Source organism: Pygocentrus nattereri, chromosome 3, assembly GCF_015220715.1.
Source record: "Pygocentrus nattereri isolate fPygNat1 chromosome 3, fPygNat1.pri, whole genome shotgun sequence".
NCBI lineage: Eukaryota > Metazoa > Chordata > Actinopteri > Characiformes > Serrasalmidae > Pygocentrus > Pygocentrus nattereri.
The window spans coordinates 43,893,583-43,919,232 of NC_051213.1; the positions used below are offsets into that span (position 1 = coordinate 43,893,583).

At 40.2% G+C, this 25,650-nt stretch overlaps 1 protein-coding gene across 1 annotated transcript; it reads right to left on the minus strand.

Moving 5' to 3' along the window:
• Positions 1-362: 362 nt before the first annotated feature.
• Positions 363-25,284, minus strand: LOC108429961 (NF-kappa-B inhibitor delta). Its single transcript, XM_017702056.2, has 12 exons — positions 25,166-25,284; positions 18,570-18,706; positions 17,157-17,181; positions 13,634-13,878; positions 10,916-11,142; positions 9,020-9,125; positions 8,561-8,707; positions 8,437-8,488; positions 7,512-7,684; positions 6,427-6,543; positions 5,520-5,684; positions 363-3,683 (listed from the first exon to the last, which is right to left on the minus strand). Exons 1-12 carry the CDS (start codon positions 25,179-25,181, stop codon positions 3,612-3,614), a joined length of 1,482 nt encoding a protein of 493 aa, XP_017557545.1. The 5' UTR covers positions 25,182-25,284; the 3' UTR covers positions 363-3,611.
• Between the last annotated feature and the right edge of the window lie 366 nt (positions 25,285-25,650).

Sequence of the window (25,650 nt, forward strand, 5' to 3'; positions counted from 1 at the left end):
TTTCAACAAAATAGAAGGTCATGCCTTATATTTAGATTTTATTTTTGCAATAAAATATAAAGCTTCAGCAATTACAACTGAGAAAAAGTACAAGTGAAAAGTTTCGATTTCAGTTAGAGAAGAGTTTCATTTAAAAATGTGTATCTATTTATCTTTATTTTGGATTCATGTTTTTAGCAAATAAAACAATTTTGTCTCCCTGACAAGGTGGACTTTATAAATATAATCAATGCTATAATTATTAGAATTAAGTCCACCGCTAATAACATGCATCATGAAACACAAAATTCCCAATTCCTACATAAAGCGATGAAATACAATCACTTGTTCAAGCATAAAATGACTGGAGACAGTACTAAAAACACGATACACAGAAGAGACGCTGCTTTAACAGCATATTTTAATGCCATTGCTGAAGCCTGAGACAATTCAGTTGGTCAGTGGATTACATTCATTACAGGTAGTTTGCAGCGTTAATCCATTTTAAACCTAGGAAAAGTAGTCAACACTGTTGCTTTTTGATTACATGAAGTGCTTCACAATTCTTATAAATCTACAATCATTTCACTGCGTCTTCAAGGGAAGTGACTGTATAATGTTTTTCCCCCCCCTCATTTGAATTACCAGTGTATTTGAGGCGCAGTGGTGATTCACAGGTGATAAATCCCTTGGCCGTTCCTTCATTTTGCCTATTCTGACTCAAAAAAATCACAGTCGAATGAAACCACCAGAAAAAATACAAAAACATAAACTCTTTACCACATTTTTACCACCCTCCTAGCTTCTAAACACAGTTAATGTGAATGACGATCATTTTGTCTTTCATTGTCTTTATTGTGTATTTGAGAACCTTGCTATGCTTTGAAAGTGGTTTGACATTTTTACTCCCTCACATGACTCATAAGAATGTGCTCACACTTGAGCGATGACACATCTGCTACAGCTTCCCCAGCTATATAGGTTAGAGGTTCTACAGAGAACTGTCTTGGTACATGTTGTACAGCATATAAATAGTTTATTTTCCTGAGTAAAACACCATCAGACGATGCATCGTCCCCTAGTAACTCCGGTTTTGTGACTGTTGCAAACCGAACCAATAGAAATGGTCCAGAATTACTTGGATTTAAGGGGAATTCCACAACTTTTTCTCAACATTTCTGCATAATTCAATGGCTGAAATGTAAACAGTCATTCAGAGTGGTTTGCTGTAAAGTGGTTCATTGTAGAGAAATTTTCTGACTTGTATTTCTTTACAGTGGTGATGGGAACCTGTACTCATGATGCTTATGACTCAAATATAGCCCTTTCATTTCCTATCTGAAACCACCAGTGAATCTACATGTGCTTTATATATATAACTTTCATAATGGTAAATGCGAAATCAGAACATACTTTGCCCTCAATGTACTTCTAAAAACATATTTAGACCGAAACACATCATAAAACACCAAGACATCACAGAGAACCATTTCCTGGAGGGTCTTTGAGGGAGCTTTTAAGAGGCACTAAGCTATTCAGACGTCTGGTTCCCATCACCACCACTGCAAACAACTTGATTAACTACATAGAAATGTTGACGAATCAGTGGAATTCTCCTTTAAAATCATAAACATACATTCATGTTAAGTTGCTTTTATGGAGGTTTTGTTAGGACAGTGGATACACATACATATAAAAAAGCCACATTACACTTGCATATTAAGTGTAACTGAAAAAAAATAAATAAATGTGGTTATAACACTGATGCAGTGTACGGATGGAAAGAGCAAAGGAAGCCCCTCCATTCTCCAAACCAATGTGGTTTATAAAAAATGGCAGGAAATTCGACTAGCGAACCCGGCCGTGCTTCGAGATTTCACAGAAATCATTTCCTTCAGAAAAGGAACCGCAGAGGCCTCTTTTTTCTCTGACACGTGCTCATGATATGGGCATATTCATTTTCTGAATGAGCTATATTGGGCGCTTACTTGTGAGAAAAAGCTTGTGAAAGTACACGTGAAACATTAGATGACCCTCTACAACAATTTAGAGAAGCAACTGGTGAAAACCCTCATAAGAGGATACTGTAGATAAAAATCCGTCCTATGTGAAGATCTGAATTCATTCAAGGGACGTTAGATTAGATTTGGTGGCACTTTTTCAGTGTTTTTTTTTTTTTTTTTTTTCTAATTCCCATACTCTTCCACATGGTGTCTAGGGGTGGACAATATGGCAAACATGATGATCTCATCATACTTGAAGGCATTTTCATGATATTTACCTCATTTTCTGATATTGGGTAAGAGTTTCACCATATTTGAATGCTATTAAGGCTAAAAGTTACAGGTGTTTGGGAGTCAAATGCCATGAATAACAGTGAAATTTGTCAATTCTTGCTATCACAGCAAAGGCACGAATGGCAAAACAAGAATGCTTCATCAAAAAATTCTAATTTACACAATTTTTACTTTCCTCAGATGCTGTTGATAATAAGCAAAGACATGTTTGGAGTCTGTTTTGCTTCGCTAGAACTAAGAGGCTGTGAAACACTGGAAGTCAGTAGTCACCCAAAACTTTTTTCTGTAAATGCATCCCCAAAAAGTTCTCAATTAAAGTTGCACAGATCTGTAAATGTGCTTTATGGCAGAGTATGACTTACTATGAACTATTGAACTGAACAAAACTTCACTGTGTAGCTGAACACTGCGCTCAGTCACTTAAGACAACAGTCAGAATTCGCCGCAACACCTGATGTCTAAACTGGCAACCAAATTCAGCTACACGGTGAAGTTCAGTTCATTTTTATAGCTCAAACTGCAAGTCTGAAATGAAGACCTGGATGCAGAGGCCAAGAGAGAATTTGCAGGTGTGTTTACAGAAAGGTTTGGGTGACTATTGACTTCTAGTGCAAGTGTTTGTTAGCAATGTTGGCCTCATAGCTCCAGTGTTAAATTAAAGAAACAAAATTTGGACACTGAACGTGTCTTAGTGATCAACAACATCTGTTGTAAGTAGTAAATTAGGGTTTTTTTCAGGTGAAACATTCTTCTATATATTACACCAACTGAGTACATCAATCACACATTCTAAAACAATTATTAAGTTAAAATTAGTAAGTTGTCTTTAGAATGTGTAAATTTATAACTGGCAAGCCAGTTACTCAACATTAGGTAGGTTTGGGTGTGTTTGCTAGGTTTATGATTTTGCTCTGTACTATAGAAGGAACTAAAGTTTAAATTTAAAGTTCTATTTAAATCTTTCTATTAAATTTTTTCAACTTTTGGCATTGATTTTGCACCAAATATGTGGCACTGGGAATTTATGGATTTAAATTCGCAATCTCACCAAAAAAGCTGTGCCACTGCAGAGCCCCTTCAACTTTTTTCTTCAATGAAACATACAATTGACCTCTGTTCTAGAAATACACATTTTCTTCATGACAAATTATTGTGAAAACGATTGTCACATTATCCACCCCTAGGGATTTTATCTTTTTATCTGCTCTGATTTTGTTTCCTCCAATATCTGAAAGAGTGCCTGTGCTTATACGGTGTCCCCTTGAATGAATGCAGACTTTCCGATGTCCCTATGAGAAGTAAAGGGAGGTACGGTGGGACTGGAAGCAGTCCTGGTCATTCTTGGTCCTGTAAGGATGCGATACGGCGCCTAGACGAGGCATTTCTCTTCTTCAAGATGAGCTTCAGCTGAAAATGAAAAGAGATAACTAGGTAGTCAGTAGAATCCTTTATATTCTCACATTTAATAGGCTCATCCATGATTCGCCTAAATATTCATTTGTAGCAACAATGTGTCAGCAATCCCCCTTCTGGCCACCAGAGGTCGTCCTCTCCTGAGTTCTAACACTATCACCACACCAACCCTAATGAGCCCCACCTGATCCTCATTTCCACCCTACTCTGCTCTGCTATAAAAACCTCTGTTGCGCTCAGGCTTTGCAAAGTATTGCGAGTTCCTCTGTGTCTGCCTGACCAAGCACTGTTTATTCCCTTGTTTTGTTTTTGGCGTTTTGGACTGTTGCCTGCTCTTTGGACTGATTTTTTTGCTTTTGCCCTTTTGGCATTTGACCTCCTTTTCTGTCCTTGTCCTTGCCTCTTGGATTTCCCCGTTTTATTAAACCACCTTTAACCTGCACATGGATCCTTCTCACGTTCCTGAGAATCCGCTGTTACAGTCATGCTGTGACCAGAAGGTTGCCGGTTCAATCCCCTCGGCTGACAGTCCCTTGAGCAAGGCACCTAACCCCCAATTGCTCCCCGGGTGCCAAGGATAGGGCTACCGCCTGCTCCGGGCTAGTGTACTCGCTGTCCCCCCATGTGTGTGTGTGTGTGTGTGTGTGTGTCTTCACTAGTGTGCATATATGTGGGTGTTTCACTGCACGGATGGGCTAAATGCAGAGGTCTAATTTCACAGTGTGCAAACACAGTTGACAAAATTGGTTCTGAATTCTATTCTAGGTGCACTTTAGTTCTACAGTTAGACTGTAGTCCATCTGATTCTCTGTGTACTTTGTTAGCCCCATTTTACCCTGTTCGTTAGTGGCCAGGACCCCCATGGACCCTCACAGAGCAGGTACTATTTGGGTGGTGGATCATTCTCAGCACTGCAGTAACACTGATGTGGTGGTGTGTTAGTGTGTGATCAGACACAGCAGTGCTGCTGGAGTTTTTAAAAACTGTCCATTTACTGTCCACTCTATTAACTTGTTGGTCCACCACCTGGTAGATGTAAAGTCAGAGACGGCAGCTCATGTTTTTCAGCGTAGTTTGTGTTGGTCATCCTCTAGACCTTCACAGTGGCCACAGGACGCTGCCCACAGGATGCTGTTGGTGGACTATTCTTGGGCCCTGTGATGGACTGGCGACCTGTCCAGGGTGCATCCTGCCTTCCGCCCAATGACTGCTGGGATAGGCTCCAGCACCCCCCCGCGACCCTGAGGGAGAAGCGGCTTGGAAAATGGATGGATGGACTATTCTCAGTCCAGCAGTGACACTGAGGTTTTTAAAAACTCCAGCAGCTCTGCTGTGTCTGATCCACTCAGACCAGTGCAACACACACTCAGCACTGCAGTGACACTGATGTGGTGGTAGTGATCCACCACAGAAATAGTACCTGCTCTGTGAGGGTCCATGGAGCTCCTGACCACTGAAGAACAGGGTAAAAGTGGGTTAACAAAGTATCAGAGAAACAGATGGACTACAGTCTGTAACTGTAGAACTACATAGTGCACCTATACAGTAAGTGGATCTCATAAAATGGACAATGAGCGTAGAAACGAGGTGGTCATAATGTTATGCCTGGTTGTTGTGTGTGTGTATATATACACACGGGCATTGGCATATGCAAACGTTTATGTGCCTCTGGTCAAAGTCATTGGATTGTTGATTTTCTAGTTTTAAAATAAACGAACTGATTGATTATGGTGATGTACAGTTTTTGGATGTTAGTGTACTGAACAAAGAGAACAAAAAATGGCTCATAGAGAGTTTACAGCTATCAAAACAGCAAGCATGTCTCCTCACCTTCTCTCCTTGCTGACCACTCTGCAGCAGGTGGGCAGGCTGGTCATTCTCCAGGTTGCGGATGCTGGGGTCTGCACCTCTGCTTAGCAGCAGCCGGATCAGCTCCTCCTGATGGGGGTTTCCGTGCAGCCCTGCCGCCATGTGTAAGGCTGTGTGCCCGTGGGCCTGAGGCAACACAAATAAACATGCAGGAGCTGCTACCACGTCGTAGTTGTGGGTACAGTGACAAAAAACCCGATACATGTTTGCCATGTTTTTGTTACTATTTAACACTGAAACAAATTTTAAAAAGTCAAAAGCTATGTCAATTATGTGACAATGTAATTACTCTGTAAACTGATAAACTGTGAAAGGACAATAATAACTTGACTTTTATAGTAATAGCTAACCATAACTCAACTTTGCACTGCATAATTCAAAACATAAAACAATGGGGTCCAAAAGTCTAAGATCAGATCTCTGAAATATTGAATTTTGGAATTTCTTAGTATTTGGAATGTTTTAGATTATTCCACAAACTTTCCAGTCTTACACTATCCCTGTCCCAACTTTTTTGGAAAATGTTGCAGGCATCAATTTTGAGTACAGAAATCAATACATTTGAAATATTAAATATTTCTTTTCAATAAAACTGAATAAAACACCTTTCAATAACACACCTGTAAAAGGCAGTTTACAAATTACTGCTTTCTGTTTTTATGTGCATTTTACCTGCTGTAATTTTTTGGAATTGGCTTTGTAGAATTTTACGTCTCAAAACTTAGATTTTTTCAAAATTCTGAAACTTTCTGTTGTTTATTTCCATGTTTAAATAATAAAAACATTTCCCAGATTTTCAATGTGATCTCAGATGTTTGGATCCACTGTGTATCACTGTAAAGATCTGTTCTCAATCAGCATGTGATACCTTCATGTTGATAAAGGCCTGCATGTCAGGAAGCTGGAATTTCAGGAAAAAATGCACCAGCTGGATATTCCCCTCCTTAACAGCCAAGTGTAGAACAGTCTTGTTGCTTTTGATTTCCTAAGAAAGAGAGGGACATGTGATTTGACAAAGTGAAACTGACGCGAGCGTGAGAACATAGACAAAAAGCCTTTGAGTGTACTATTCAGTATCATACAGAAATTGCAGAGGTATAAAAGGGGGTTTCACTTTCTGTATGTCAGCAGGAAATGCAGTGTGATCCGAAAACGTTACATAAGCACGCTACCTTTCAGAAGGGTTAGAATCTGTCCCCCGCCCCCCCCCAAGTAATCTAAAACCAGCATGACTGCAGATAAATGTATTAAACGACTCTACAACTTAACAGGTGTCTAATTAAGAAATGGCAGACATGTCCAAACTTTTTTATATTCAGAATGAAGTTCTAATAAATTAACATTGAGAATGAGGTTCTAATAAGATTCATATTCAGAATGCCCCATAGTTCAAAAGTGAAGACCAAATCTCAAGGCAGATGATGTAACTGAAAATGTAAATAAGTTACTAAAACTACAGAAAATACTACAAACTTTAAAACATTCAATTCATAATATATAGTTCACACTATTTAAATCTACTGTGTAGTTTATTGTATGTCTGTATATTGTGATGCACAATTATGAACAGTTTCACTGCTGGATTTAAGATATTTGGGGAAGAAAACATAATAGCGCCGAGGCTATGACACATTTTCTATTTTATTTTTACCTTAATATGTTAAACTCAGGAAATAAAAATGTGCATTAAAATATGCAGGTGTGACTACAGGGGTCACACTTAAATATAAGTTCTTATGAAAAGAATACTGATAGTGAATATGGATAACAAAGTTCTCAATCTTGATATCCAGAATGAAGTTCCAATAAAAAAATAATCTCTAGATTTAGTTTAATAAAATGAATATATTTTACACAAAAAAATAATTTGGATTGGGGGCAGATAGCAGGGAACAATGCTCAATGTAGCAATGGAGCATTACGGCTGATGCAATAGATTAGTAGGATAAACACCTGGCTGACAGGGGAAGCCCCAGCGTCGAGCAGCAGCTGCAGACAGAATAGCTTGTTCTCGGCCTGAGACTGCAGACCACTATCAGGTAGCCATGTGGAGGATGAGGAGGAGGCAGCGAGGGCCTTCATCGTAGCACTGTGGGAAATCACTGCACAGTGGAGTGGGGTGAGCCCTGAGAGAGAGAGAGAAGGACAGAGAGAGAGAGAGAGAGCTCAGTGTAATGTAACAGGGACAATTTTAGTACATAAACTTTTGCATGATTTTTTTTTTTTTTCAAATTAAACAGGCCGTTTTTGTTACTGTGCATTTAAGATGTAAATTAACTCTGTCACTGGCTGTCCTGCATCATGCCTGGTTCAAAAAGCAGACTGGGCTGGAAGAAGTCCAAATGGATTGTGTTTCTACACATCTTCCAGCCCAATAATTGCTACAGACTGCCTGCAGTAACACTCCTCATCAGCGCAGTGTAAGCGGGCAGAGCCAAACTGCTGTAGGTTAAACAGCTGGTCATATGTAAATGTGCTCATGGCTCATGATTACTCTCAAAACAAGCTGTTTTGGCAGATTGTAGACCACAGGTTCTTAACCTTTAGCACCTCGAGGCCCACTTGTTTACCAAATATAAAGCATGAAGGCTCGCAGGAAAATAAAACTCAATTTCATTTTGGGTAAATTTTCAAGAGAGCAGTATTTGGGTGCGACACATATCAGTGAAGGTAAAATATCAACAAACTAGGCTAACAGAAGCTTGTTTTACACTAGAAATCAGGAATAATTAAGTAGAATGGTTATGTTTGCTCAAAAAAGAACAATTGAAACTGAAACAACTTTTTTCTTTTTTCAAAAGCAAAGAAAAGCTGGTTTGCTAAGATGTGGCCCCATTACTTTAATATTTGTGACATGATACAATGTGCAATCTTTTACCTTCAAAATTGCGGGCCTCCATGTCCAGTCCATGGTCCATTGACAGCAACATCTGCAAATGGAGGGATTTGAACATGTACGTTTGTTCCACATGTTGCTAAAATGTTGATGGACTCTGTCTTACCTGCATGACCTGAGGGAAGCCATACGTAGCCGCCAGGTGCAGCGCAGTCTGACCTTTGTTGTCACAAATGCTGATATCTGCTCCTAGAGAAAGTAGGTCCTGGACTATCTCCGGCTGATTGGCCGTCACAGCCACCAGCAGAGCAGTCTGAGATACAGAGCGGCATAAGAATGAATACACTGAGCACATGAAGCAACATAAACCATCAACAATCAAACAATTGGTAAAAATAAATGAATAAAATAAGAACATCATAATGGTATGATATCCAATGAGCTAAATGTTACTATGGAGTATATACAGGAGTTTATACTGGTTGTTGTTGTTGTTTACAGACTCTAGGCTAAAGTTGTATAACATGGAGGGCTTAAATTCAACATAATCTGAATGGAAATGCCTGGCAATATAGATGCCAGGCCATTTCTTTGCAAAAATATTTTCTTTTTTTTTGTGGATCACCTTGCCCTTGTGCTCCTTTGAGTCCAACCTGCCAAGTTCTTGCAGCTTCTCTGCTGCAGCAAAAGCATATTCCCTCTGGCCCTTAGCAGTGTAGATGTGCAGAATCCTATCAAAGACAAAAAAAAAACATACAAAAATGCTTATTTCACAGAAAGCCAGGCTTTTCCATCATGTTTGTTCTCTAGACTGGCTATGTGAACCTACTGTTACTCAATGTTCTGCTCAGCAGTACTCATTTTTGTCACAAAATTATAAGTTTTATTACAGGAAACGTTACACTCACTGACCACTTTATTAGGTACACCGTGCTAGTAAAAGGCTATACCCCCTTTTGCCTTCAGAACTGCCTTAATTCTTCGTGTCCTACTTTCAACAAGGTGTTGGAAACGTTCCTCAGAGATTTTGTTTGGTTATTTGAGTTACTGTTGCCTTTCTATCATCTGGAACCAGTCTGCCCGTTCTCCTCTGACCTCTCACATCAACCAAGCATTTTCGTCCACACAACTGACCACTCACTGGATATTTTCTCTTTTTCTGACCGTTCTCTGTAAACCCTAGAGATGGTTGTGTGTGAAAATCCCAGTAGATCAGCAGTTTCTGGAATACTCAGACCAGCCCGTCTGGCTCCAACAACCACACCACGCTCAAAGCCCCTTAAATCCCCTTTCTTCCCCGTTCTGATGCTCGGTCTGCACTTCAGCAAGTGTTCTTGACCACCTCTACATGCCTAAATGCACGGAGTTGTGGCCATGTGACTGACTGATTAGCTATTTGTGTTAACAAGCAATTGAACAGGTGTACCTAATAAAGTGGCCGGTGAGTTTATATCACCAGTGGTAAACCATGACTTTTAAATCTAGAACTTCAGTTCAGGCCATACATGTAAATGACAAACACCTCTGTAAAGCTAACTTCTGCTAGCATCCCTATGGGATTCTAGTAGTAAACTTGAGCTCATAAGAGACATTCAAAAAACAGAGCTAAAAGTCAGTGATGTATCCAGAACTTCCAGAAAGTTTAGATTCATGCTTTTTGGTCACAAAACTGGTCCCACCCATTGTAAATCAAAGCATGTTTGGTTGAGTTCATTGTCAGTTCCTAATTATGTTAATGGTTATTTTAACATTCTTCAGATTAGATCCTGAAGCCCTAACCAAAAGGCATGCTTGGCTATATCTACATAGATGGTACAGAAAAAAAATTGAGTAATGAAAATAAAATAATGAAAAGTAATTATTTTAACATAAATATCAAGAAATTAAGTCATCATTTTGCCATATTAAGTCAATATTTTAGGAAAATATCATTATTTCAATATACTAAGTCAATAGTTTGAGAAAATAAAACATCTGACTTGACAGTTTTGCATTGGGTGTTTCAGAATTGTAACCCTTTTGTTTCCAACCAAAACTTAACAATAAAATAAATGCTGTGCTACAATACGTGCAGAGCCTAAACAAGCAAGATGGTCCAATTAATAAAAATGAAGTAGGAATTACAGACATTTTTAGATGGTTTGATTTTAGTTGAAAGGACATAATGGCTCTTCATGTGGGTTGTTGACTCCTGACCTAACCTAGATTTTAATGCAGCAGGAGCTGCTGGGATTTCTGGCTCATCCACTTGTGGTTTTGTTAAGTGCACAGCCACAGACGTCAACAGTATTTTATCAATTAAAATTTAGAAAATTGATTTTTGACATTTGTGAATAGAATCATCCATGTCCACATTGTGATGCATGCCCCCCCCCATTTGAGTGTCATTTCAAATATAATTTATTTCATAATCGAGTGAAAGATCACACTTAGGAATTCATTCCAGCTGGCCTATCTACAACATACTGGATGCTACTGCTGCAGGTAAACTAAACTGCAAGAACATAACTCTTTTACTCACGTGTCTCCGTCATCGTCTTGCCAGGTGGTTCTGCTGTAGTCCATGCCCTGCAGGAACGCTCGAGCCTCCTCCAGCTTGGCTATGTCCACCTGGGTCCTGAACTGGAGGCTGCAGGGTCCTGCAGGCGCCTGGGGCCTGGACCCCGAGGACCAGGAGTAACACGAGCTCTGAACAGTCACAGCATTGGCACCACTCAAAGCTGCTGTCACTGGACACTCTGCTCCAGGCTACGTGAAAAAAAAAGAATGCACAGGAAAGGAAGCCCAATGATAATCACATAATTTGACAGGAAGGTCGCCGGTTTGATCCCCAGAGCCAACAACACATGACTGAGGTGTCCTTGATAAAGACACGTAACCCCCCCAACTGCTCCCCGGGCGCTGCGGATTGGGCTGCCCACCGCTCCGGGCAAGTGTGCTCACTGCCCACTAGTGTGTGTGTGTGTGTGTATTCACTAGAGTGTATGTGGTGTTTCACTTCACAGAGGGGTTAAATGCGGAGGTGAAATTTCCCTGTTGCGGGACTAACAAGGGTCACTTAATGTTAATCTTAATCTTAATCTTAATCTTAATAAGTTCCCATTTTAATAACTTCTGAAACCAAGCACGATTACGACCTTTTTAAAACGGTTGAAGTAAACATCATCTCTTTGCAGAACTTTGTTGGTACGTGTAGTAAACATTCAGTAAACATTATCACAGTTTTTTTACAGCTCCAATTCCAAAAAAGTTGGGACGCTGTGCAAAATGCCAATAAAAATAGAATGCAATGATATACAAATGAAGTAAAACATTCTTAAAAGGAAAATACTACAAACAAGACAATAAATCAAATGTTGAAACTCAGCAAATTTATTGTTTTTTGAAAAAAATATACCCATTTTCCATTTGAAGCCAATAACATGTTCCAAAAAAGTTGGGATGGGGGCATGTTTACTGAGTTTAATCGCCTCTTCTTTTAACAACACTGTAAGCGCTTGGGAACTGAGGTGGACCAACTGGTGCAGTTTTGAAAGTGAAATGTTTTTACCATTCTTGTTGGTAAACTCTTGATATAAGATTTCAGCTGCTCATCAGTTCAAGGTCTCCTTTGTTGTATTTGTCATTTCATCATGTGCCAAATACTTTCTGTGGTGACAAGTCTGGCCGGCAGGCAGGCCAGTTTAGACTCTTTGTAATGTTGTAATACATGCAGAACGTGGTTTGACATTGTCTTGCTGAAATAATCAAGGCCTTCCCTGAAAAAGACGTCTGGATGGCAGCATATGTTGCCAAAACATGTAGCCATTGTTCAGCATTAAAGGTGCCTTCACAGATGTGCACTTTACCCAGGCCGTGTACACTAATGCACCCCATACCATCATGAATACTGGCTTTTGAACTGTGCACTGATAACAAGCTAAGTGTTTTTTACCCCCAGAGGAAACAGTGTCCATGATTTCCAAAAAATTTCAAATTTTGATTTGTTGGTCGACAGGACACTTTTCCACTTCACCTCAGTCCATTTTAAAAGAGCTTGGGCCCAGAGAAGGTGGCAGTGTTTCTGGATCCTGTTTATATCTGGTTCCTTCTTTGCATTTTAGAGTTTTAACTTGCATTTGTGGATGCAGTGATGAACTGTCAGCAGATGCTGATTTTTGGCCTTGTCCCTTGCATACAGAGATTTCTCCAGATTCTCAGAGTCTTTTAATGACATTATGTATTGCAGATGATGAAAAGCAAAAGTTCTTTGCTATTTTGATTGAGATACATTATTCTTGATTTGTTGCTCAATTTGCCCGTGTAGTCTTTCACAGAGTGATGAACCCTTCCTCATCTTTACTTCAGAAAGACTCAGGCTCTTTTTATATTGCATCACATTAATGACCTGTTGCCAATGAACCGACAAGTGTTTTTTTAGCATTATACAACTTTACCAGCATTTTGTTGCACATAACAGAAACACACATGGATCTGTAAGGGTCCAGCCTGCACCCCCTACTGCCAGAACAACTAAGGTGATTATAAATGCGAATACGTCTCCAAAGGTTCGTCTGAGCTAGATCGCTCTTTGCCTTTTCGTAGCTACTAGCCAGGAGAGACTGGGTTGCTAAGTGACCTGCATTCTCGTTGAGAAACGGGGCTTTCGCACTGTGTTGCTCACGTCCTGTCTCTCAGATATTTTACTGACACAGTGACCCCTGACTCTCTAGAACATGACCACATCTGGAGTTATAAAATCACTAAATCAAACGGGCAGGACGGCTGTAATGTGCTGCGTGGACATCCATTATCACCGGATCTTATTTCACCGTCACAGCGCATTTTATCACAGATGCTCATGCTCCAAACAAAAGCAGTGAATGAGAGTCTTCTGGTTCACTTACCACATCACTTCCATTTGATCTATTAATAAAAGACTTTGGAAGTAAATTCATTAAAGATCATTACAAATACTTTGCTTTAAAAGTACCAAGTTGTCACACAGTGAGGAAAAAAAGAGGTCCTGTATATAAAAAAAAAGGTGCATCGATAATCGTTTTATAATCGCATCTGCATCGTAATCGAATTGATTTGTGAGGTGCCAAGAGATTCCCACCCCTATTATGATTGATTCTAATTAAATCTAATATTCCAAAATCATTGCAGGTTAATGCATGCACTTTAACACCCTGCAGCAAAACAGTGAAGTCATGACAGAACATGAATGGGTATGAAGTATGATTTTCTAGGCTCTTACGAAGTTCTGTGGGATCTGTCCGTCCTGACAGTCCTGCAGCTGATGTGGGCTGTAGCTGGAGGCCTGTGGCTCAGCAGTGGGCAGGCTGTGGCTGTAGACACCAGTCTGTGAAAAGCTTTGGGGGTAACCAAGTGCCACAGCAGAGAAGGAGTTACAGGGCTGCAAGGCTGAAGAATGCTGGTGCAATAATCCATCCCACCGGTCATAACTCATTGCTGCCATGTCGAAGTAACTATTGCTGGTACCTGTAGAGAAAGAAAGGCTTTCAGCTTAAAGGAATGGTTAGTGATTTCTCAGTCTAATCTGCCAAATCTGTATCACATGGCCGATTAGCACGGACAATAGTTTCAACACTTTTCTCTGTACTCGAAAAAGAACTAAACAAGCTCAGAACTGAAGCCACTGGGCAGCTGCGGAATTCTGTTTGTAAACATCGTAAACAGATTTTTTTAGTCGGACGTGTTTGTAAATTGAGACATAAATCTGTAGAATTGTTCTTTTAGAGAATAGTTTTCCAGAGTTCTGACAATTCTGCTACCTTGTCAAAATGATATTTTGATAGCCTAAATCATTCAGTCAAATAGTAAGCAGTAACATTTACTCTGTATAATACACTCAAATAGGGGCCAGTCTTGGGCTGGAGGTCGGGGATCCAGCCTGGCGGCCAGTTTGAACCCCTGGGCCAACAGTACGTGACTGATGTGCCCTTGAGCAAGACACCTAACCCCCAACTGCTCCCTGGGCACTGCAGCTAGGGCTGCCCACAGTTCCAGGTAAGTGTGCTCACTGCCCCCTAGTGTGTGTCAGTGTGGTGTTTCACTGTACTGATGGGTTACATTGCAGACATAAAATTTCCCCAGTGTGGGACTAATAAGGACACTCTACTTAAGGCTGAACTTACAAACACAAACTGTCACTGGTGTACATATGTGGGGTAGGATCGCTTTGTGGGATAAGGCAAATTAACGTTAAAACACTGGCGCTAATAAAAGCCTGTTTCTAATTATTGTGGCATTAGCCTGTTAGCTGGTTAGCTTTTTTGTTCGCCTGCTTTACCTACTCGGGTGAAGGTAAAACATATTAATCTACAAAAAGAATATAAAGCGTAAAGCAGGTAAAAAGGGTCTGTTATCAGAAACCAGTTATAAGTTCAACTGGCAATCCGTCATCTTTCATTTTACGAGCACAAATTTCAACGATAACTGGGCTTTTTCAAGCGCAGATTATATATCCATATTCCTGCACTTGAGAAGTTTATGCTCAGATCATTGTGCTTCTTGCCATATCTTCACTGACAGCCGCAAACTACTGGCAGTCACAAGTAATTGATTCTAACATTATGACCACCTCCTTGTCCAGCTCCACTTACTGTATAGGGTCACTTTGTTCTACAGTTACAGACTGTAGTCCATCTGTTTCTCTGATACTTTGTTAGCCCCCTTTTAACCTGTTCTTCGATGGTCAGGATCCCCATGGACCCTCACATAGCAGGTACATTTAGGGTAGTGGATCATTCTCAGCACTGCAGTAACACTGATGTGGTGGTGTGTTAGTGTGTTGTGCTTGTACAAGTGGATCAGACACAGCAGCTGCCGGTGTGAACGCAGGGTAAAACCATTGATTCGTTGACTCCAAATACTCCGGCCAATGAACAAGTCTAACTGCTTGGAGTCAATTCTGACACTGTTGATTAAGTTTTCTTGGCAGGAGGAACATTTTGACGGGGGTGTGTGTAAAACGGAGCAGAGTCTTAAGTTCAGTTGTCAGGCTTTAAATAATGCTAGCACTGTTTTCAGTATATCCTGCACCACTCTACACTTCACTCTTGATGTTCTTCATGATTAGGGTTTCAATAAACAATGATCAGAAACAGTACAAGGAACAAAAAATATATATTTTTTTCACGGAAAGTTGTGGAAAAGACAATGAAGCTAATTTTGGACTCTCATTTGGCACCTTGTTCAAATTTTCCGTTCCATTCTAAATGGTGCTGTTGTTACAAGGTATGCTGTAGTTATAAGGTAACTGCTGCATCATTTAAGGTGGAACGGAAAAGATGAATAAGAAGCTGGTGAATATTAAGCCAACAATATGAATAAAAAGCTGGTTCCTATTAAAAATGATTGACTAATGATTTTCTCACTACATCACTCTGACCTTCCCGTCGCCGCTCATTATGTGATGATACGCGCTGACGGTCAACAATAGTGACCGGTCATCATTTGCCAAGCTTCCAGATATTACTAATGATACAATCATGCTAATAGCATAGTAATCTGTATTCAATATTTTACATGCTGCGTTTCACTAAATTCAAATCAACAGGGCTAATTATGCTCTGTCCTTAATCAAACATGCTGACGATATTCACAGTATACTCAAACAATGATTATTACAATATTACAATATTAACCCTCTATTGCACAATGTAGTCTCAGGCCAACAAACTCATTTTCCTCACTTTACAATAACATTATGCATATTTAAAGACAATAATAGTGTTCACAATAAAGAGAAGAGTTTGAATTTGCAGAAATATGTCTGTTGCCTAGAAGCAACACTGTGTGGCAGTGGAATGGATTTGGCCAGCCACAAGCCAAGTCTCACCACCTCAGGGAACACAGCTCTGTATCATTTCTTCCCAAGCAACCTAATCCAAAAGGACCCCTACACACACAATCAGGTCCATTTTATGCAAGAAAAGTGAACTGAATATTTATTTATTTACTTTTAATTGAGCTCATACTGTGTGCAGTAGAGGGTTAAGGCATATTTAGGCATAATTTATTACAATAATGATAAATATCGTGATCCTGTCCAGTTCTACAGAAGGGTTTCCCTTTTTTATGAGCTACGGCATTATTACAGGATGACCTGGTCACCAGCCTGCTAACAAGCTATAGGCTGTACCAGTAATATTCTGAGACAGGCTTCAAGCTCAAATCTATTAAAGAAGCAGTCATTGTAATCTACAATGCACAAAAATTAAACAATACTGTACCTAAATGTCTGTTTTAAAGCTTCTACTCTGTGTTAAAGCTGTCATTTGTGAGTACAAACTGCTGAATGACAACATAAACGCATGGAGCCCAATCTGACTGGTCACATGCCCAGAACACCGAATTTCAAAACCACCTACAAATGCATCTTGAACCCATTCGGAAAAAAGTCAGATTTCATGTGGCTTTGTTTAATGCTTAAGGCTGTAGAAAATCTGTCCTGGTCTAATCAGACGGGCTGAAAGAGCTGACTGAACACGGCCATAGTGATGAAATTAAAAAATATTTATATATAAGAATTTACATATTTCACAGCTTATCTGCAGAATTCAGCAGCTGCCCACTGGCTTTTATTATAAGTGCGTTCTGAGTCTACAGGTTCACTACAGAAGTGGACATCAAGGTGAAAATCCTTGATTATATACTTTGATATTTTGTAGCAATAACCCATATAAAGTAACTGCTTTCAACATCATTTCATTGTGCATGTAGCTTCCCTCCTAAGATGATCATGTGTCACTTACCGTCAGAGGGAGCTGATGGTGACACCTGTTGGAGAAAAAGTTTAGTCATTATTTGTCATCAGTTTAGGCAGAATGTGTCAGAATTAATCAAGCTATGATGTGAAAAACTGTATTATTAAAGGGGAATTTTAACAATTTCTGCATAATTATGTGGTTAAGATGTAACCAAACTCATTCATTCATGGCCTTCTTGTAAAGTCTGAGCTGGCATGAATGCACTATAAGCTCCACCTATGGTAAGTGCTACTGACTCATGGATTGCAGAACATATTTTGGTATAGGTGGGGCCAAGCATTCATGTTTTTGTTTCACAGCAGTCGCTCATTATACATTATTTCGCTTTTAAGGCACAGTTTGTTTAATCTGCTCCTAGAATCCTATAATGGTTTGACACAGCTTGCAGAGTGCCGCCTGATTGGATTGCATTTTCTGCTTCTCACTCAAGCAATCCCAAACACATTCAGTGATGCTGAGGTCTGGACAGTCCATTAATTCTGAGAACAACTGAGTTCTTTGATTTGCAGAGTTTCTTCTTTTTTGTCCATTTCCATCTTGAGGCTTCTTGACAGCTACACATTCTTTCAGACCCATAGTACTGAGGCATCCTCTCACAGTGGAAGGATGGATAGAAACAGGATGTTTTAGATCTGAGCAGCTTGATGATCTCCTCTCTCTCAGAGATGAAAGCTTTACACACTGCTTATTTGAAGAGGATAGTCTTGGTGGTCTACCAGGTTTTGAATGGTTGTTATTATGTTCAGTAATTTGACCTCTAGCTTTGGAGATTTTTCTCTTACTTTCCCCTTCCTTATACAAGTAGACTGACTAATCTTTCCAGAAATGAATAAGTTGCAATTAAAGGCCACTCTAAGTAGAAATTAAATAAGCGAAAAGGTGGTCTCTGAATTTTACGCAATACTTTGTGTGGGAACAATCTGATTTTTATTCACTGACAGACTGCCCCGCCCATTCAGCAGTCCCTGACTACACCAGAGCTGCACAATATGGTCAAAATACCATATTGTTATTAAAATCTTTGCAATATATTGTGAACCTGAATGTGACACAGGTTGCATTAGTCTGGAAATTACATTCATTTGTTGGACTGCGCACATGCCTTGATTTATCCAACACCAACAAAACACACCGTCTGTGATTGAACAACGACTGCAAACAATTAGGGTGAGCTCATTTGGATATTAAAGCCTTTTGTGATATCAGAACTGCAAAGGAAACATCACAATAATGAGCGACAGCTGAGGTAGCACTTCAATAAATGCAGCGTCTGAAATAAACTGTTATGTAGGTTTATGGCATGAAAGGCTTACGTAGATGTCATGTCGTCTTACGAATGCTACCCTTCAGTAGTGTTACCACACATGATATACTGCACTAAGGTCTGTTGGTACTCACTGGGACGGGTGCGACGGCACCAGCGGAACTGGATGCAGCAGCACAGGCCGGAGGTGCTGAAGAAGTCTCTCTCTTTCTCTTCTGCTCCAGGAGTTTCTTCACTGTGGGCAGAGTGTAACACGACTTCTCCTTTGGCGCTGTGAACACACAAAAATAAAAACGTCCAGAGACTCTCAGAGGATACAGGAATTGAAAGTAACTTCTAGTAACACGTTGACCTGTGAATTTTTAAATGTGACGTTGGATGTCACTGCTAGAAACAAGGAGTACTAAGGAACTTCCAGTCCAGTTTTACTTCCAGGTCAATTTTTTTAAGTATGTTTGTACTGCTCTTACATCTTTTGGTCATCATGTTTAAGCATACTGGACAATAACACTGCAGTATTAGGTATTAAGATTATAGACCATCAAAGTCAGCAGAGGTTCTCTAAAGTAGAATCTGCCTGATTCTGATTTAAGGAGCTAAATAGTTCAATAACATGATGTAGTTCTATTTTCTATGGTCAAAATAATGAACTAATATTTTTCATTAATCGGTGCTTTACTAACTTCCAAAATTACTACATAATTTTGTAGTCAGCGTCATTCCTATATTAGGAACTCCAGGTCTAAGCTGGATTTCTCTATGGAAAAAATGAATGGGATTTTTGAAAAGCCCCACTATCACACCATGTGGTGAACAAAATAATTCCAAATCAGATACGTTTTGTCCTACATAGGCTGTGAAGTGTTAAATAGGACTGAGAGTTCTTAATTATCATATTTCTTAAACCCAAACAGGCAGCAACAAACCAAACAAGCGGTCAGAACAAAGCTTGTATCTCCATTTTTTTCAAGTTTTTGACATAATGTGAAAATGCCTGTTGCCCTTTACACGGTTTGTAAATTTCACGAAAAAAGGACCAAAAGAAACAGCCCGAAATTACTTGGAAAAAAAGTCTGGTTCCATTGACTTACATTTAAAATAGGTTTTTTCCATCTACTGCAAAGTTACCACTCTGGAGATACGACGTTTTGTTCCAGCAACAGTGGCAAGTGCGGTAGTGTTGGGAGCTTATCAGAATTCTTATGGGTTTTGTTGGTTTCTGTTACTTAACCTCTTATTTTTCCAAATTTTTACAAGTTCTCTTCAACATACAGTTTTTTGCATTTGGTGACTTGGTGATTTCCTCTTCTACTAGTTCAAATCTACTGCTAAAGCAGTTTATGTGTACATTTCCACACTGGCCACCCAAAATCAATAAGTGCATAGAATCTGAGCTTCGTGTGCAATGGTGTTTTCCATCACTGTATAAATGAGGCTCAAGGTTTCCTCTGTTGTTACTCTTTCTGAATGAAAGAGTAAGCGCTCATTTTCAGTTTTGAAAAACAAATACACCCCAATTTTCCTCATATTTAGATGTTCTTTTCCTATACCATTACCTTCTTTACCAGCACCACTAAAGAACAATGTTATTAACAGAAAAAAGTGGATTAAACGGCACAAACAGCTGTTTTTATGTTGGGTTACCACATTAAACTCATGCTAAAGGTAAGTCTGAATGCATTTTAGGTGTTTTTCTGATTTTAACCATGATACTGTTCCGTCTTCAGGTTTACCTGTTCAGCCTTCATAAGCCACCGGTACCTGTTTGACAAACAATCTCTCTGTAATGACTAAAAGCATGAGACTATTTAAAGACCACTTAAGTTTTTAGAAATGAGCCACTCCCTTATAACTCTGTCTTGCATATTTGCTACAAATATCTGTTCTTATAGACAAACGTTTTTGAATACTGGCTAAACGAAACATCGATCAGACCGCCTCAGAACTTTTGCCCACAAAACCATGAACAGTGAACATGAGTGAATAACCAATGTACCATCTCTGAATAAAGACCAAAACAGCTCTATGATTAAATCGTAGTCATCACTCTTCTTTAGTAATTGCATGTCTAGACACCGCTACACTAAAGTGTTCCATGCGCAGCTACTGTTATTGTTTTTGAACGTCTGTTTTCTCCCAGCTCTGTGCTTTCCCTCATGCCACCTGCTGCGATAGCCATTTTGTCGCGTGTTCAATGTTGTCCTTTCCTTTTGTTAGTCACCAGAGGAAAAAAAAAGCAGAAGAGCTGAAACAAAGAAAACATATAATGCAAATATCAGATGGTTTCCAGTGGTCATCGTCAGCGACATGTTTTCTGGAGCAGACGGAGGAAAGTTTTTTCTTTCTTTCTTTCTCTCTTTCTTCAAAGCCTCAACCCCAAACGTGAGATAAGGCTGAAGTTTCCGCTGGAGGAGCGTCGCGTTCGTCACGTCAAATGCTGAGGAAGGTATTCCATTAGGAAGAGAGGGCGGTGAGGTCACGTCTACCTGTGTGTCCTCGACACCAATGAGTTCGGTTTGTGGAGGATGAGAACGCTTTTTCTGTTTCCTTTGCTCCGTTACGCTCCCGCGGCCAACCACATCCTCCTGTCTCAGTGACGTGCTCAGAAGCCAGCCTCGGCAAAGGTCTCTTACAGCGAGACTTGCCGCTATGCTGCCAACAGCTCACGGGTTGAAAGCTCCTAGACCCTTTAGACCTGTATGTGGGCCCAAGCTTCAGTTTCAAGACTACGTATATATTAGTTTCACAGTAGTCTCCAACAATTCATAGTAGCTACTGGATAATAAGCCTAGACCTGTATAGGTTAAACAGAAGTCAGACAAAAGGGCATTTAGAATAAAAGAGATGACTCAGTGATGAATAAGCCTATCGCATCTCAACCGCTGACATTTTAGACGTAGCCAAATTTCATTGTTTCATCGTTGCCACTTAAAAGGTATTGACCTTTTGCTCTTTGCCTACACGGTCGGTTCTCAGCTTGGACATGCAGTTCTATTACACAGATGTTTTTCAGACCTTACAAAAGGTCCCTTGCTCACACTTCTTCAGGAAACCAAATGTGGTTCTTCAATAGCATTGTTCCAAAGAACCCTCTCAGTGTGCACTCCACAGTACATTCCTTCAGTGATGTCACGTAAATGTACTTACCCGTGCCAGCAGAGAATTAGGTAAGAGATGAATGTTGCCTTTTCGCTTTCCATATGCACTCACAAAGCGAGTGGGGGGGGGGGGGGGGGGGGGTTTAGTTTCTGCGAAAACCACTGAAGTGAACTCTCACGGCTGAGGATTCAAAAGAGGAAGACGCCGCGAGTTCGCCCAGCATGGAAACTCCATTGCGCCTGGCTTGGAGAATTCCCTTTCCTATCAGCCCTTGTGATTGTTCTCCGTGCTCTTCGGTTTCACTTTACTCCTACCTTCCTGAACCTGCCTTTCACGCACCTCACCACCACTACCCCTCGAGGCAGTGATCAGATGCCTGCTCAGCCCGAAAGTAATGTTACAGCAAAGGAGGGCTCTAGTATTCTGGTAGTTTGAAGATCTATAGGATGGCAAATACCTGTCGTTCTTTACATTGTGTGTAAATTTCATGATGAATGGAAGCTTTCTTGGAAGCTTTCTTTTTTCAACGAGATCTGCAGGGATGTTTTTCCATACCTCCAAAGTTCAGTCGTAGAAGTCGGTTGAAGTCCTTTCTTCTCGAGATCCTAATAATCCCAAATACATTCACACTGGTGTTAATGTGTCCTGAGAAACAATTTTACTTCTTTTTTTAATCAATTTCTTTTTTCTTAGTGAGGTTTCTTGACAGCCACGCATCCTTTCAGACCCATAGCGTTGTTCTCTCGCAGTGGAAAGATGGACAGAAACATTTGTGGATTGTTTTGGATCTGAAGCAAGAGTGGAGCTCTATTATGTTCAGCCAATGGGGACATTTTTGGTGATCCCACTTATCTTCTCTGTTCCTAACAGCCATTTTGGCTGGAAATTAAATCAATGAAGGGTGGGCTCTGACTTCTGCACAGTACTATATCACATCAGCACACTACTTTCTCACTACTATTCATGAGATTTGAGGGAACAGCAACTGTGTTGATGCAATATCACCTACTTTATCCTTGTTTAACCAATGCTACACATGTCAATCCAGTCAGTGGAAAGCAATTCACTTTCAGTGTCTTCTGTTTTCCTTAAATTCACTCAGTATAAAAATATTCATCTGCTACGTCACATGCCGTAACTCTAGTCGTAATCAGGCTTTGTCAAGGGGTTTACCATCCTTAGCTAGTACTCAGAGCGACCAAGCCAACTGTGGCACTTGCATGCAAATTCTGTTATCACACTGGGAAGCCAAGCGGAACAGTTATGAATTAACCCTTCTGATAGGATGGAAGTGTTTGACAGGTATAAGTACTTCCATTTCAGGCCCATTTCAGAAACATCAGGCCAGAAGTCATAAAAGTATGTTCTGTTCCTTCTTTATGACAGACAGTTCCAGTTCTTAAATCTGACTGGCTTGAGCCACTTATACAGCTGTTGTAAAAAGGTATATATATATTTATGACCTCACATCAACTGAGTTCTGTATTAATGTGTCAAGTATGAAGAACAATCTTTGGTTATGTGGATTGGCAACCAAACAACCACACGGATTGGTTTCTTGCTAATTATTATTAATAAAAAGATATTTATTGAACATTGCTGTATTCAATCCTAATGCATTTTGATGCCATTTCATAAATAGCTATCAGTATATGTTGTTGACAGATGTTGAAGGCCTAACACATAGGTAGACAGTAGGTTCTACTGTGTCTGACCTCACAAGTTTGCCTGTTGTGGCTTTCAGTACATGACCTCATCACAGTGACTGAACTGGGAAAGACTACACTGGAAAAATCCCCAGTGCTGAAAGGACAGCACTGAAAGTCCAGCTGGACCCAAATGAACACTAATAATATACTCAATGAGATAATATACTATCATTATACAGAATCAGTGAATATCCCATGAGTATACTCAAAGTGAGACTACAGTTTGAATATACTCAGTGAGAGAAACTACTATCAGTACAATCAACGAGAGAATCTACTACCGGTTTGACCAATGGGAGAATCTACTACTGGTTTGACCAATGGGAGAATCTACTATTAATGTACTCAATAAGAGAACATCCCATCAGTATATTGAATGACAATTTTAATATATATATATATATATATATATATATATATATATATATATATATATATATACACATACTATCAGTATACTCAGTATTACAGTGTAACTAATCATAATGCACAACTGTACAAATGTTATTTTTGTTTTAAATCTTAATGTCATTCTGTAATATTCTGCATTCAATACTTATCATATGTCTACTCAGGCCTGCCTTTGTACAGATATTCATATTGGCATATGTACAGATATTCACACATCTCTATAGTCCCTTTCACACTGGCTCTTGATAATTAGTCTGTTTTATTTGTGTCTTAGTTAAAGCCTTAGACTGTGTTCTTGTACACTCACCAAGTCAAAATCCTTGCATGTGTAACAAAATAAAGCGAGATTCAGATTCTAAAAATAAACAATAGCATAATCAGCGTGTTCACATAGAAAACCATCCATACAGCCACTCAGAGAATAGATTATAATATATATTCAGTGAGATAATACGGCGACAATATGGCCAATGAGAGGGAACACAATAGAAATACCCAATAAGATAATATGCTATGATTACACTGCATGGAATGTATCAGTATAATCGATGAGGGAATACATTATCAATATACTCGATGAGATAATGCACTTCCAATAAAATCAATGAGCTCATCAACAGTTACATCATTTAAATCGTTAACGGTCAGCCCGAGTCTTTGATGGTTAGCGCGCGTAGGCGCGCGTGCGGCAGGGATTCCCTCCACGCGCCGTCGTCACAGCATAACATTAAAAAAGGCGGAAATCCCTGACCGTTGAGTCAGCGCGGGGATTCCGCTCGCGCTCCTCGCACCCCGCCCCCGCGCTTTCAGGTTCGCGCTCATCTGCTTTTTCGCTTTGTTTTTCACGTTTTCACTACTTCGCCCGCTGCGCTACACGCTAGACTGGCCGTGCGGGATAAAACAAACAACCAACCGTCATACGCGGCGCTCCCACGCCTATGAGAAATGAGAAGTGAAAATGAAGCGCTCAGGGGAGAGAGAGGGTGGGGTGGGGGTCGTACACGGCCACAGCGAGGGGTTTCTCCACGTCTGTGACACTGAACGCTGGCTGGGGATCCTCCATGCAAATGAGCAGCTCTGTTTACCAAAACGGACTGATTGACCGACACACTGAATCACAGTTCAGTCGCTCGTTGGAACTTTCCCGCCCCATCTTAAATGCTGCAGTAGTTAAACAGTGCAGCCCGAGGCGCCAGAATGTGACTGCTGCACCATTTAAGGTGGAACGGGAAAGTTCGAACAAGCGAGCAGGATGAATGACAGCTTCGTTTCCACCCGACCAGAAAACAACCAAGCGGAGCCAAATTCGTTCAAGTCAGTCGCTGACAGCGAGCTACGGTTTCCCAAAAAGAGCTTAACACGTGTTTTTCAGTTCAGTTTTAGCCCCTTTTCAGTTTTAAACGACGCTTTTCAAAATAACGGTTAACTTTAGCCACTCTCCGCGGAACACTGACAACACGGGCTGACTCTCATTTACACAGACAACAGAGCGTTAAACCGAGTTTACTCACATTTCTGCAAGTGCATGTCAGATTCCCTTGTTGCTGTCTTCAGTTTTCAGCACGCCACGCCGAGTAAGACGAATTAAATTAGCTATTTTTTCCCGTTTTCTTCTCGTCTTGGTCGAGCACCACTCTCTTCGTACAACTCTGCCTTTCTGACTCGGCTTCTGCCGGATTTAAGCCTTTCTACAACAGCACGGACACGTGACCCCGAGGGGCGGGGCCATAGAGGTCTGTGGGCTGGCCCTGTTTTCCAGTAGTAAACAAAGCAAGCAAAGCACGCCAGTCCTGTTGGGACTGTCATTTGATTGGTTATTTATTCTTCTATGCTAATTAAAGCATACACTTAAAAAAAAGCCTCTTTTGTAAAGGGAATGGTTCTATTTGCTTAAATGGTTCCTTGCATAGTGTTGGTTCTTCAGATTTAGAACCATTTTTGTCAACTGTGTTTGCAAACTGTGGAATTAGACCTCCGCATTTAGCCCATCCGTGCA